The sequence below is a fragment of the Onychomys torridus genome, chromosome 21 (genome assembly GCF_903995425.1).
Source record: "Onychomys torridus chromosome 21, mOncTor1.1, whole genome shotgun sequence".
Lineage (NCBI taxonomy): Eukaryota > Metazoa > Chordata > Mammalia > Rodentia > Cricetidae > Onychomys > Onychomys torridus.
The window spans coordinates 51556580-51566109 of NC_050463.1; the positions used below are offsets into that span (position 1 = coordinate 51556580).

A 9530-nucleotide genomic window follows, 5' to 3' on the forward strand; every position below is an offset into this window, starting at 1 on the left:
TGCACCCAGCATGGATGATGGAGCCCTCTTCTCCTAGTCCTTTCCCAGCCCACATAATCTAGCTCCTCCCTGAGACCCTAAGACCACCTGTAGTTAGAATAGAACTGTATACAACCGGCCAGACCCGGTGGCTGGATGCTCAGGCCAATGACTCTCCACATCCCATCTTGCTATGAGGGCATGTCAACCGTCGACCAGCCTAGCTGTGATTGTGCTTTTGCAATCAGACACTAGCTTTATGAAGATATAGTTTGTTCTGCTCAGAGGACAGCGCTGTGCAACATCATGGTGCCTGAATAAGCTTCCAAGGAAGTTTCAAAAAACTTACGTCAAGAACTGTGAGAGTCTGAGGCACCCCCTCCCAAGCCACCATGCCAGCTACCCAGGTTCATGGATGCTGGCGGGAGCCACAAGACTCCTGGAGACAAGGACTTCATTGTTCACAGGAACATCATCCCTACAGGGACATGTGACACTAGTACTCCCAGCAGATAACATTGGCTGACTCTAGGGACCTGGATCCACTGGAACAAGAAACACCTACCCTTGCCACCCAAGGGAGACACCTCCTTTGGGACACTGTACAATGGGAACACCTGTTCACTAGCTCCCAGCATCACATCATCTTTCTTCTGAGGCTGAATCCAGGGTAGGATACATGGGAGACACCAATTTCATCTTCCAGATTTGCTCACTATGCAAACATCCTTCATGGAGCAGTCTAAAGCTGGGATAAAGCCTGTGTAAGGCTCTGGATGTGGTTTCATGAAGTTCCCCCCATGAACCTACACACATCAATGAAAGAAAAGTATCCACAGCATAGAGCAGTCAGGATTTCCCTAGAAAGACACACAAGAAGACCAGGTGCCCCAGGGTTCTGTCATGATACCTCATTCTTTTCCTGGTCCCAAGTGGGGTTGCCTGTGATGATGTGTTTTCTTTGGAAAGTGAAGAGTTAATTCCGGCCCGGTGGCGGCAGAGGCGGCGAACACCTTTAATCTCAGCACTCGGGAGGCAGAGGCAGGCGGATCTCTGTGAGTTCAAGGCCAGCCTGGGCTACCAAGTGAGTTCCAGGAAAGGCTCAAAGCTACACAGAGAAACCCTGTCTTGAAAAACCAAAAAAAAAAAAAAAAAAAAAAAAAAAGGAGTTAATTCCTTTTTACCAAAGATTCTGACATACAAAGAGGGGAAAGTAGAGGTTGTTTCTGCAAGCTCCCCCATGCTCCATTCCCTAGTGTCCTACGTGTAGTCTGGAGCTGGTGATAGCCCTAAAAAGGAGAACACAGCAAACACTGAGGACTGTGGTCTCTGGGGCTCCCTCGGGCCTCTCCCCGACTTCTCTGAAGAAGCTACTGCCACACTGATCTGTGCCCTAGAGGGACCTTCCATTAGCAAGACTGTGGTGACATCTGCACCGGCGGTGAGAAACCAAGGCTCTGCATTCTATATAGCCTCAGAGGCGTGGAACCATGGCGAGTAATCAGGTTCTCACAGTGACGGACTTGTTGAGCCTCGCATGAATCCCTGGCCTTCAGACCCCTCGTGCTAATAAATACTCTAGGTCACTATATTTCAGGGTGATTGGCTTACTCCACAGCAATAGATAAGTCGGCTACTGAAGAAACTAGAACAGAGAGCACCTCACATCCCATAACGAAATTCAGAGGATTTATTTGTGTTCCTGGAGTATGGGTTTGAAGCAGAGCAGCAGTGTTCCTACGTGGGTAATAGTGAAAGGAACCTATGTGTTAGAGTAACTTATAAGACATTGGTCACCACCGAATGGTGCTTTTTGTGTAGTTTAAAAGGTGGCTGGAACTCCTGCCCCCACGGCCATGGTGTGCACATGACTGCACCGCATCCTTCTGAGTGGTGACTCCATAATGAGCATCTCAGCTCGGACAAGGGTGGTAAAACTTTGCCTTTTCAGAACAGCACTGGGAAACAAGAGTTCCCCCCTCCTATGGTTCAAACAGCCCTTCTGTCAATGAGGCTCAGAACTTCCTTACGGAAAGGAACTTGGCAGACATGGTGACTGATGCCCAGGGGTAGCTTGTGGCCACTGGTGTCTGCTGAATTCCTATAAAAGATGGGGTTCAGATGGCTGTCTCCCCTGAGCTACAGCCTGCCAGCACTCACAAGTTTTCCTTGTCAAACTCGCACATGAAGTACATGGTGATGTGGCAGGCCACATCGTTCCAGCCCCCTGAGGCCACCATCTCTACACAGTCCTCCTCGTCATAAGCGTTATTGGGTTCTCCACTACGCCACTTGTTGAAAGTCTGCATGGGGGAGCGGTCCGAGTACACGAAGGTGCCCTCTCTTTCCAGGTCATTGATGCCTATGAAGACACGGGCCAGGCCGGCCTGTGCCAGGTACGAAGCCATCAGGCCATTGGCTGCCTCGTCCTTGGGCATGCTGAGCGTGCCTCCCCGACCTTGGCAGGACAGCTGGGCATCTGCATACCGCTTCTCCTCCTTCACCAGCAGGTAGATCTTGCTCTCGGTCTCGCGTACACCAGCAACAGCTGCAGGGGAGGGCAGTGCTGAAAGGCCAGCACTTGCATTTCTATAACAAACTCCACACACTCCACCACACCACGGCCACAGGCACGGCAGCCGTGGGCGCTGAGCAGCAATGGCAGCCATGCTGTCCAGCTTTGGGGAGAAAGGGGCAGGGAGGAAGAGGGGAGGGGAAGGTCTCAGTCCTACGTACCATTTTTTATGAATTTCAGCTCAGTCATCAGTTGAGTGACCTGGTTGTCCATCTCCCCAATAGCCTTCCTCAGCTGGCTGCACTCACATGGAATGCCTGCAAGAAGCAGCCTTTTATACAGGGGACTGGTTTTGGAAAAGAAAGGTACACACACACACACACACACACACACACACACACACACACACTACCTCAAATGCGTATGCCACAGAGAAAAGGATCAGAAACGAGCAGCCTGACCTCTAGGGCAGGTATACCTGAGCCTACTACACAGACAGAGTGATGCCTTGCAGACAGACCACAACCCCGAGAAGATTAAAACGGTCAAGAAACCAGAGACTGGAATACCCCAGCCTCACAAGACGGTATCAGCTGCTTGAGCTCCCTGCTTTCCTAACCACTGCAGTTCCAGTTTGTGATTCTGAAATGTTTTTATCCGTGCATATTAATTATGCACAATAATGGGCTTCACTGTGACATTCCATACATGTCCATTATGTATCTTGATCATACTCATCCTGTTACCTTCTCTTGTCCCCTCCTGCTCCTTCCAACTGATCCCCTTCCTCCTTCCAACACCATGTCCATGTGTTGTTGTTGTGGTGGTGGTGGTGCATAGGCACCTTTCCCTCACTAAGCTGTTTTTGTTGTTTTGTTTTTCTGTTTTGTGATGGGATCCCATGTAGCACAGCTATGTAGCCAAAGATGACCTTGAACTTCAGATCCCCCTGCCTTTACCTGATGGCTGATGATAGGGTTAAGACGTGCACCACCATTCCCAGTTTTGGAGCCCAGGGCTTCATGCAGCCACATGTAGCTCTTTTTTTCTTTTAATTTATTATCATTACTTATAATTGTTTAATTTTATGTATATGGGTGTTTGCCTACATGTATGTCTGTGTACCATGTGTGTGTCTACAGTGACCCCAGAGGCCAGAAGAGGGCATCTGATCTCTTATAACTGTAGTTACAAATTGTGAGCTGCTATGTGGTTCCTATGTGGGTCCTGGGAATTGAACCCAGGTCTTCTGGAAGAGCAGCCAGTGTTCTTAACCTCTGGACCGTCACTCCAATCCCATGGTTTATGGTTTGTCATACCAGGTTCTCCACTGGGACCAGGGGGTCCAATGTCACCAGAGTCTCCTTTTTCACCTGGGTGATAAAAAGAAAAATTAAAGTTACCATTCAGAGGGGAGATGTCGCTCAAATTAAAATGTGTCAGGTTAAACATCTTATTTATTGGATCTGGGAAGTAGTTCAGTGGTAGAGTTGTACAGTGTGTACAAGGCTCTGGATTCAGTCCCCACCACTCCCCATCATGTTCTACAGACAGCTCTTCAGGCTGTTGATAAACACGGCCATTGCATTCTGTGGGCTTTGGGGGAGCATCCAATGGCATACTTGAAGTCAGCTCTGGGGAGTGCAGGGCCCTTCAGGGAATGTTTTACAGGCGACATGGTGTCGATTACTTAACACCCAGAGCAGATGACAGTAGGGCAGCTCAACAGGAAAATCCGGATGAACATAAAATGGGAGATGGGGTGAGTTTAGGGAAAGCCTGATCCAGGAAGTGTAGACAGCATGATAATCCCAAGCTGTAACCCTAGTTCCTCTGAATCTGCTCCAGGTAGTATAGTATCACAGAAGGGCCCAGACACCAGGACCCTGCCTAGCCTCCTAACCCTTTGCCTTCAACCTCAACACACACACACATAACAGCCTCTGTGAGATCAAGCCATGGTGTGTGTGTGTGTGTGTGTGTGTGTGTGTGTGTGTGTGTGTATGTGTGTACATCAGTCATCTTAGAATCCCCACTGCATCGTCCCTCTTGCTCAGAGGACAGAACCATCTCCATGAAGGACTGTGAGTTCCACATCTGCAGATTCGCAGTCTGTTCACATAAGGAGGGAAGCATTTAAGTAGCCCCTGCCCAATTCATTCCCCCTGTGTTCTGTCAGGTGTTTGAAGACCTCCAGAATCTCAGCCTGGCCAGGACCCAAGAGGACAGCCTTGGAAACAAAGCCAATCGAATAATCAAAGCCAAATAAGGGTGGTCCTGGTCTCCACATGAGACTTGGAGAGCTGCCCAGCACACATGCTGTGTAGAAAAGAATATGCATTCCTTCTGTCTTCCCCTCACTCATTACAGCGTTGGCCACAGCAGCCAGTGGGGACAGATGGCCTGAGTGCCCACAGACTGGGAGATTGTCACGGATAACTCAGTCCTGGGAGCAGAGCATCCACACTTTTCATCATGACAGTTGTGCCTACTTGCAAGATGCCATCAGATCATGACTGTGAGCTGTCGATGTCTCATCAGAGAAAAGGGGAATGTGGAGGATCACTGAACCCTTACCTGAGATTCCGGCCAGTCCTGCCAGCCATTTACACGAAGTTCTGCCCTGATGGCATGTGACCTTGGAGTCTTGGAGTCTCTGAGGTACCAGAGCATGTATGCTAGGGAAGGTTAACTTCCCATAGAAGGGGAGATGCCAGCAATGTGACTTTCCAATATCACTGCTCTGGGGTCCCCCACAGTTATACAAGTAATCCCTCATCCATGTTCCGTATGTAAGCCCAATAAATCCATTTGTTCTCTAGGTTGAACTTTGGTGGGATACTACTTTGGTTTGTTGTTGGGACCTTAGGAGGAAGAGGTAGACACCATTTATGTTTCCTCGGGGAAGGAATTTTCACAATACTTAGATAAACAAAGCACCCACCACAAAGGGCAAATCCCATTATATGGTTTATAGGATGGGCAAATTCACAGAGACAAAAAGCAGACTCCAGGTTGTCAAGGAGTCTGGGAAGGGGAGGGAGTTACTGCTTAATGGCGCAGTGTCTCTGTGGGTCGATAAAAAGCTTTTGGAAACAGTGGGCATGGTTGCATCACATTGTGGATGTGTTGGCGCCACTGAACTGTGCAGCTGGCACAGTTGAAATGGCAGCTTTTATGAGATCGATACTTCATCACCATTCCGTGAAGGTTTTGTAGCCTGAATGTCCCTCAGCACCCCATGCCCATCAGGATGATGTCTGACAGTAGGTTCTTCCCAGAGAAGAGACAGCTGAGCAGAGTGCCCACCTCCCCAACACTCCTGGTCAATGGTCTCTCTCTGCAAGAACAGCACAGGGCTGCAGCAAACCCAAACCAAGTCACAGCTCAGACTTCCAACCATGACATCTCCGGGCCAAGTCAACCTGCTCCAGTATAAGAACCCGGGAGACAGCTGGGGAGACCACAACCAAATTCCTCCCTTGCCTCTGATAGCCAGTACAGCTCTTTGCCAGCCAATGGCCACCCAAGCTCAGTCTCTCCCATGGCCAACCCACACAGGAGCACAGGAGACTTCAGTGAGATCACACAGAGGGCTATGTGACCCCTGTGTCATCCTCCCGGCCAGGTCCAGGTGCTCAGAACACATCTGATGGAAGATGAAGCTGGAGGTAGGGGTGAAGACACAACCTATCCTGACCACATGAGTCTCTCATGATTTCATCACGCTTGTTAATAAGGAAGGTATGCTGAGGATCTGGGCTCTGGCTCAAGCACACACTCTGGATCCTGCATCCAGGAGGTTAAATGCTCGGTAAGTGCTGCAGGCTGGCGTGACCCCACCCACCCTGATGCTCACAGAGACACATCTCCTTTGGTATCCCCATAGTGAGAATCCTGCAGCAGAGTTTATCAGAGGGACACATGAAAACAAGAGGTCCAGGCAAAGTGGCCCGGGCAGCGGCTGTTCTGAGCCTATCAGGGAATGTAGGGCAAGAAGTATGTCACCAATACCTTTAGCGCCAATGGGACCAATTTTTCCATGGCGGCCCACGGTGCCTTTCTGTCCTTTGTCCCCCATGTCTCCTGTAGAAAACAATAAGGCCAAAATTGATTGGTGCACAGGTGATCTGACATGCCCCCTCCTCACCATCACATATGTACATGTGATCTGACACGCCCCTTCCTCACCATCACATATGTACAGGTGATCTGACATGCCCCTCCTCACCATCACACATGTGCACACATGCACACAGGAAGAGACTGCATAAAGAACAGCTCTTCAAGGGCACATATATGACTGTCACAGGATGATTCCTCACAGGTAGCCCACTGGCTTTGTTTCTAATGATTCTAATGTTTCTCATGCCTGAGTCACACAGCCAAGGCCAGCTCTCCTCCGAGCCTGGGTCAGGAAAGGCAGGTCCCTGACGGTGTCTCCCAAGCTTGTTCTCACACTTAAACCAAAAGCATCACTCTGGAATACAGACACAGCTGGATGCTCTTGGGAACAGCAAAGCTCTGGGCAACCCTTCTGGTTGCATTTGAAGGTGGCTCTGCAGGAGACAGAGGGCACGGGAAGAAGAGCCCAGAATGCTCTGGCATGCCTTATGGCAGGTCTGTAGCACAGTGCCTGCTGTGCCCTTCCTATCAGCAAGTATCTGGTCTAGTTGCATAAGGCTGCCAGCCCTTCTGCTCTCTCTCATCCATTGTAAGTGGGAGCAGTGGGTGGGTGGCCTTGCTTACCCCAGAGAACACTGAGCACTGGAATAAAGCTATGACTAGCTGTCTTCTCCCAGATCCATAACAAGTCAAGGCAGAAGACATTTCTCAATGCCATGTCCTTCCTGAGTAATCTTTTGGGATCCCCACTGATGAGACACCAAAGCACAAATAGCAAACAAGCATACAGAGAAGCCCTGGGCACTAAGTTCACCATGGACAGGCTCCCATGTAGTCCAGATGCCGTGACCTTTTGATCTTCTATTGCCCCTAGGGTTACAGAGGATAAACAGAAGCTCGATGTAGGTAGCTCTCAAGACAGGCGGGAGGGAGGACTCCTCCTATGTGCTGATGAAGCATCTCACAGCGCAGCACTTCCTAAAGGGTCTCCCAGTGTGGGAGTGGATGGAATGCTCCCTCAACGCAGAGCAGATGGAGTCCAAAGGACAGAGCACTGGCTGATCAGAACACGCACCATCCATGGAAAGAGCATGAGAACAAAGTGCTTGCTTACAAAACGTGTTCATACACTCACGGTCTCCTTTACTGCCTCTACCCAGCTGCACATAGGTAGTTCTTGGATTAAGTGACTTGACCAGGTTGGACCCTGAAAGCCCAGCAGAACCAGGTCAAGAGCCATGACCTGCTGACTTGAAATCTGTTCTGCTGTACTGCTATGGGGGAGAGAGATGGGTGAAGTCTGTGCAGGTGAAAAGGCAAAGCAAGTCTGTGGTCCAGCAGGGTACAGAGTGTGAGCTGAGGACACAGGGGACAATCTGGCAATGGAAACCCAGAACAACTGTAGGGGAAGAAGGATGCACTGAAGTGGCCCACAAAAGGGACCCTGACCCATCTGGAGGCTGGGGACGGGGGAAGGGGGGGCATTTGAGAGGGCACAGTGCATCCTCAGAGCAGTGGGAGCCACTGGAGAGTCAGGAAGAGGAGAGGGGGAGATGAGATTGCTGCTTGGGAAACCCGCTACACTTGAAGAGACGTGGTCAAGGAAGGCTCAGAGGCCAGCTGGTGGCTAACCAGACAGCATCTAGGAGAATAAAAAGAAGCTTTCCAATAGACAGGTGTCTGGAGTTAACAACAACTCAGCAATGGGATGTAAGGTGAGGTCGAGGCTTGTGGCCTGGATACCTGTATGCAGAGTGGGCCATCCTAAAGCCAGGAAAGTCAGAGAGGGCATTGGGCTCCAACATCCCAGGAAGAAAGGCCGTGGATGTATATGGGGACAGAGTAAGGCTTGGTACCGGTAAAGGAAGAATCTAGAGGGATTTGAAGGAGCCAGAAAAGGTGAGAGGCAGGCTGGACAGCAACTCCATGAAGCCCCACTGGGGGTGGGGAGTTGGGGGTGTTCAGAGGGAAAGGGGCTGAGACCAGGGCAGGCAGTGTCTTGACCAATGAGTTAAGGAACAGGGAAGGAAGAACAGACCTTAGCAATCCTCTCCAATCTTTTGGAACATTCCCCTTGACATCTGCATAGTTCATGCTAGGCCATGCAACTGAGTTTTTAAGAAATCACAAAAATATCTCACGGTTTAAGTAAGTTTGTAATTTTGTGTTGAGCTGTAATTGAAGCTGTCTTTGGCTGCATGCAGCCTGGATATTGCAGATTGGACAAGTCAAAACAACCCACTGAAGCCCCACAGTGGAGATGGGAGCACAGTAATTCCCCACATACAGAAGTCCAAGCCCACTGTTCCCCCATGCCAGCCACTGAGCATGCCTGCCCAGCCCAAGTTCACATTGCGTGTTTGGAGGACATAAGGTTCAGCTTGTCCATCTGACAGCTGGGTACACCCACCCCACTGCACTGCTCAAGAATGGACTGTATAAAGAATGGACAGATGGGTCATTCCAATACCCAGGCTTACCACATTCCCATATGGACAGAGGCTGGGTAGCTGGTCCTAGAAAATGAAAAACAAAGATCTTACCCTGGAAAGGCCAGTTCCCACTAAATGCCCAAAACCATGGGAGATCAGTTGCCTGTTACCACAGAGCAGGTGGGATTGAGGGTCCTGAGTGGGCGTGTAGTCTGCCGTGTGCTGTGGAGGAAAGGACAGAAAGGACAGAGGTCTCTGTCCACTATGGGGCTGCTTCCCTTTGAGAAATGTCTAACTGGTTTAAGGCTATGGTCGAGGAAAAGTCACACCACAGCTCTGCCTTCCAGCCACATCAGGTAGAAGATCAGGTCCCTGAGGTAACAGGCAGACAGGATAAAGAGGCTCAAAAGTCACTGGAGGAAAAACATTTGCAACACAAATGCCTCAGGGTGATTTTTTTCTTTCCTGAAAAATTCCCA

The 9530-nt window shown here is 50.0% G+C and overlaps 1 protein-coding gene across 1 annotated transcript; it reads right to left on the reverse strand.

The window, feature by feature from the left end:
- Positions 1-1681: 1681 nt before the first annotated feature.
- Colec11 (collectin subfamily member 11) lies at positions 1682-9131 on the reverse strand. Its single transcript, XM_036171056.1, has 5 exons — positions 9100-9131; positions 6509-6580; positions 3814-3867; positions 2716-2811; positions 1682-2527 (listed from the first exon to the last, which is right to left on the reverse strand). Exons 2-5 carry the CDS (start codon positions 6573-6575, stop codon positions 2136-2138), a joined length of 609 nt encoding a protein of 202 aa, XP_036026949.1. The 5' UTR covers positions 6576-6580; positions 9100-9131; the 3' UTR covers positions 1682-2135.
- Between the last annotated feature and the right edge of the window lie 399 nt (positions 9132-9530).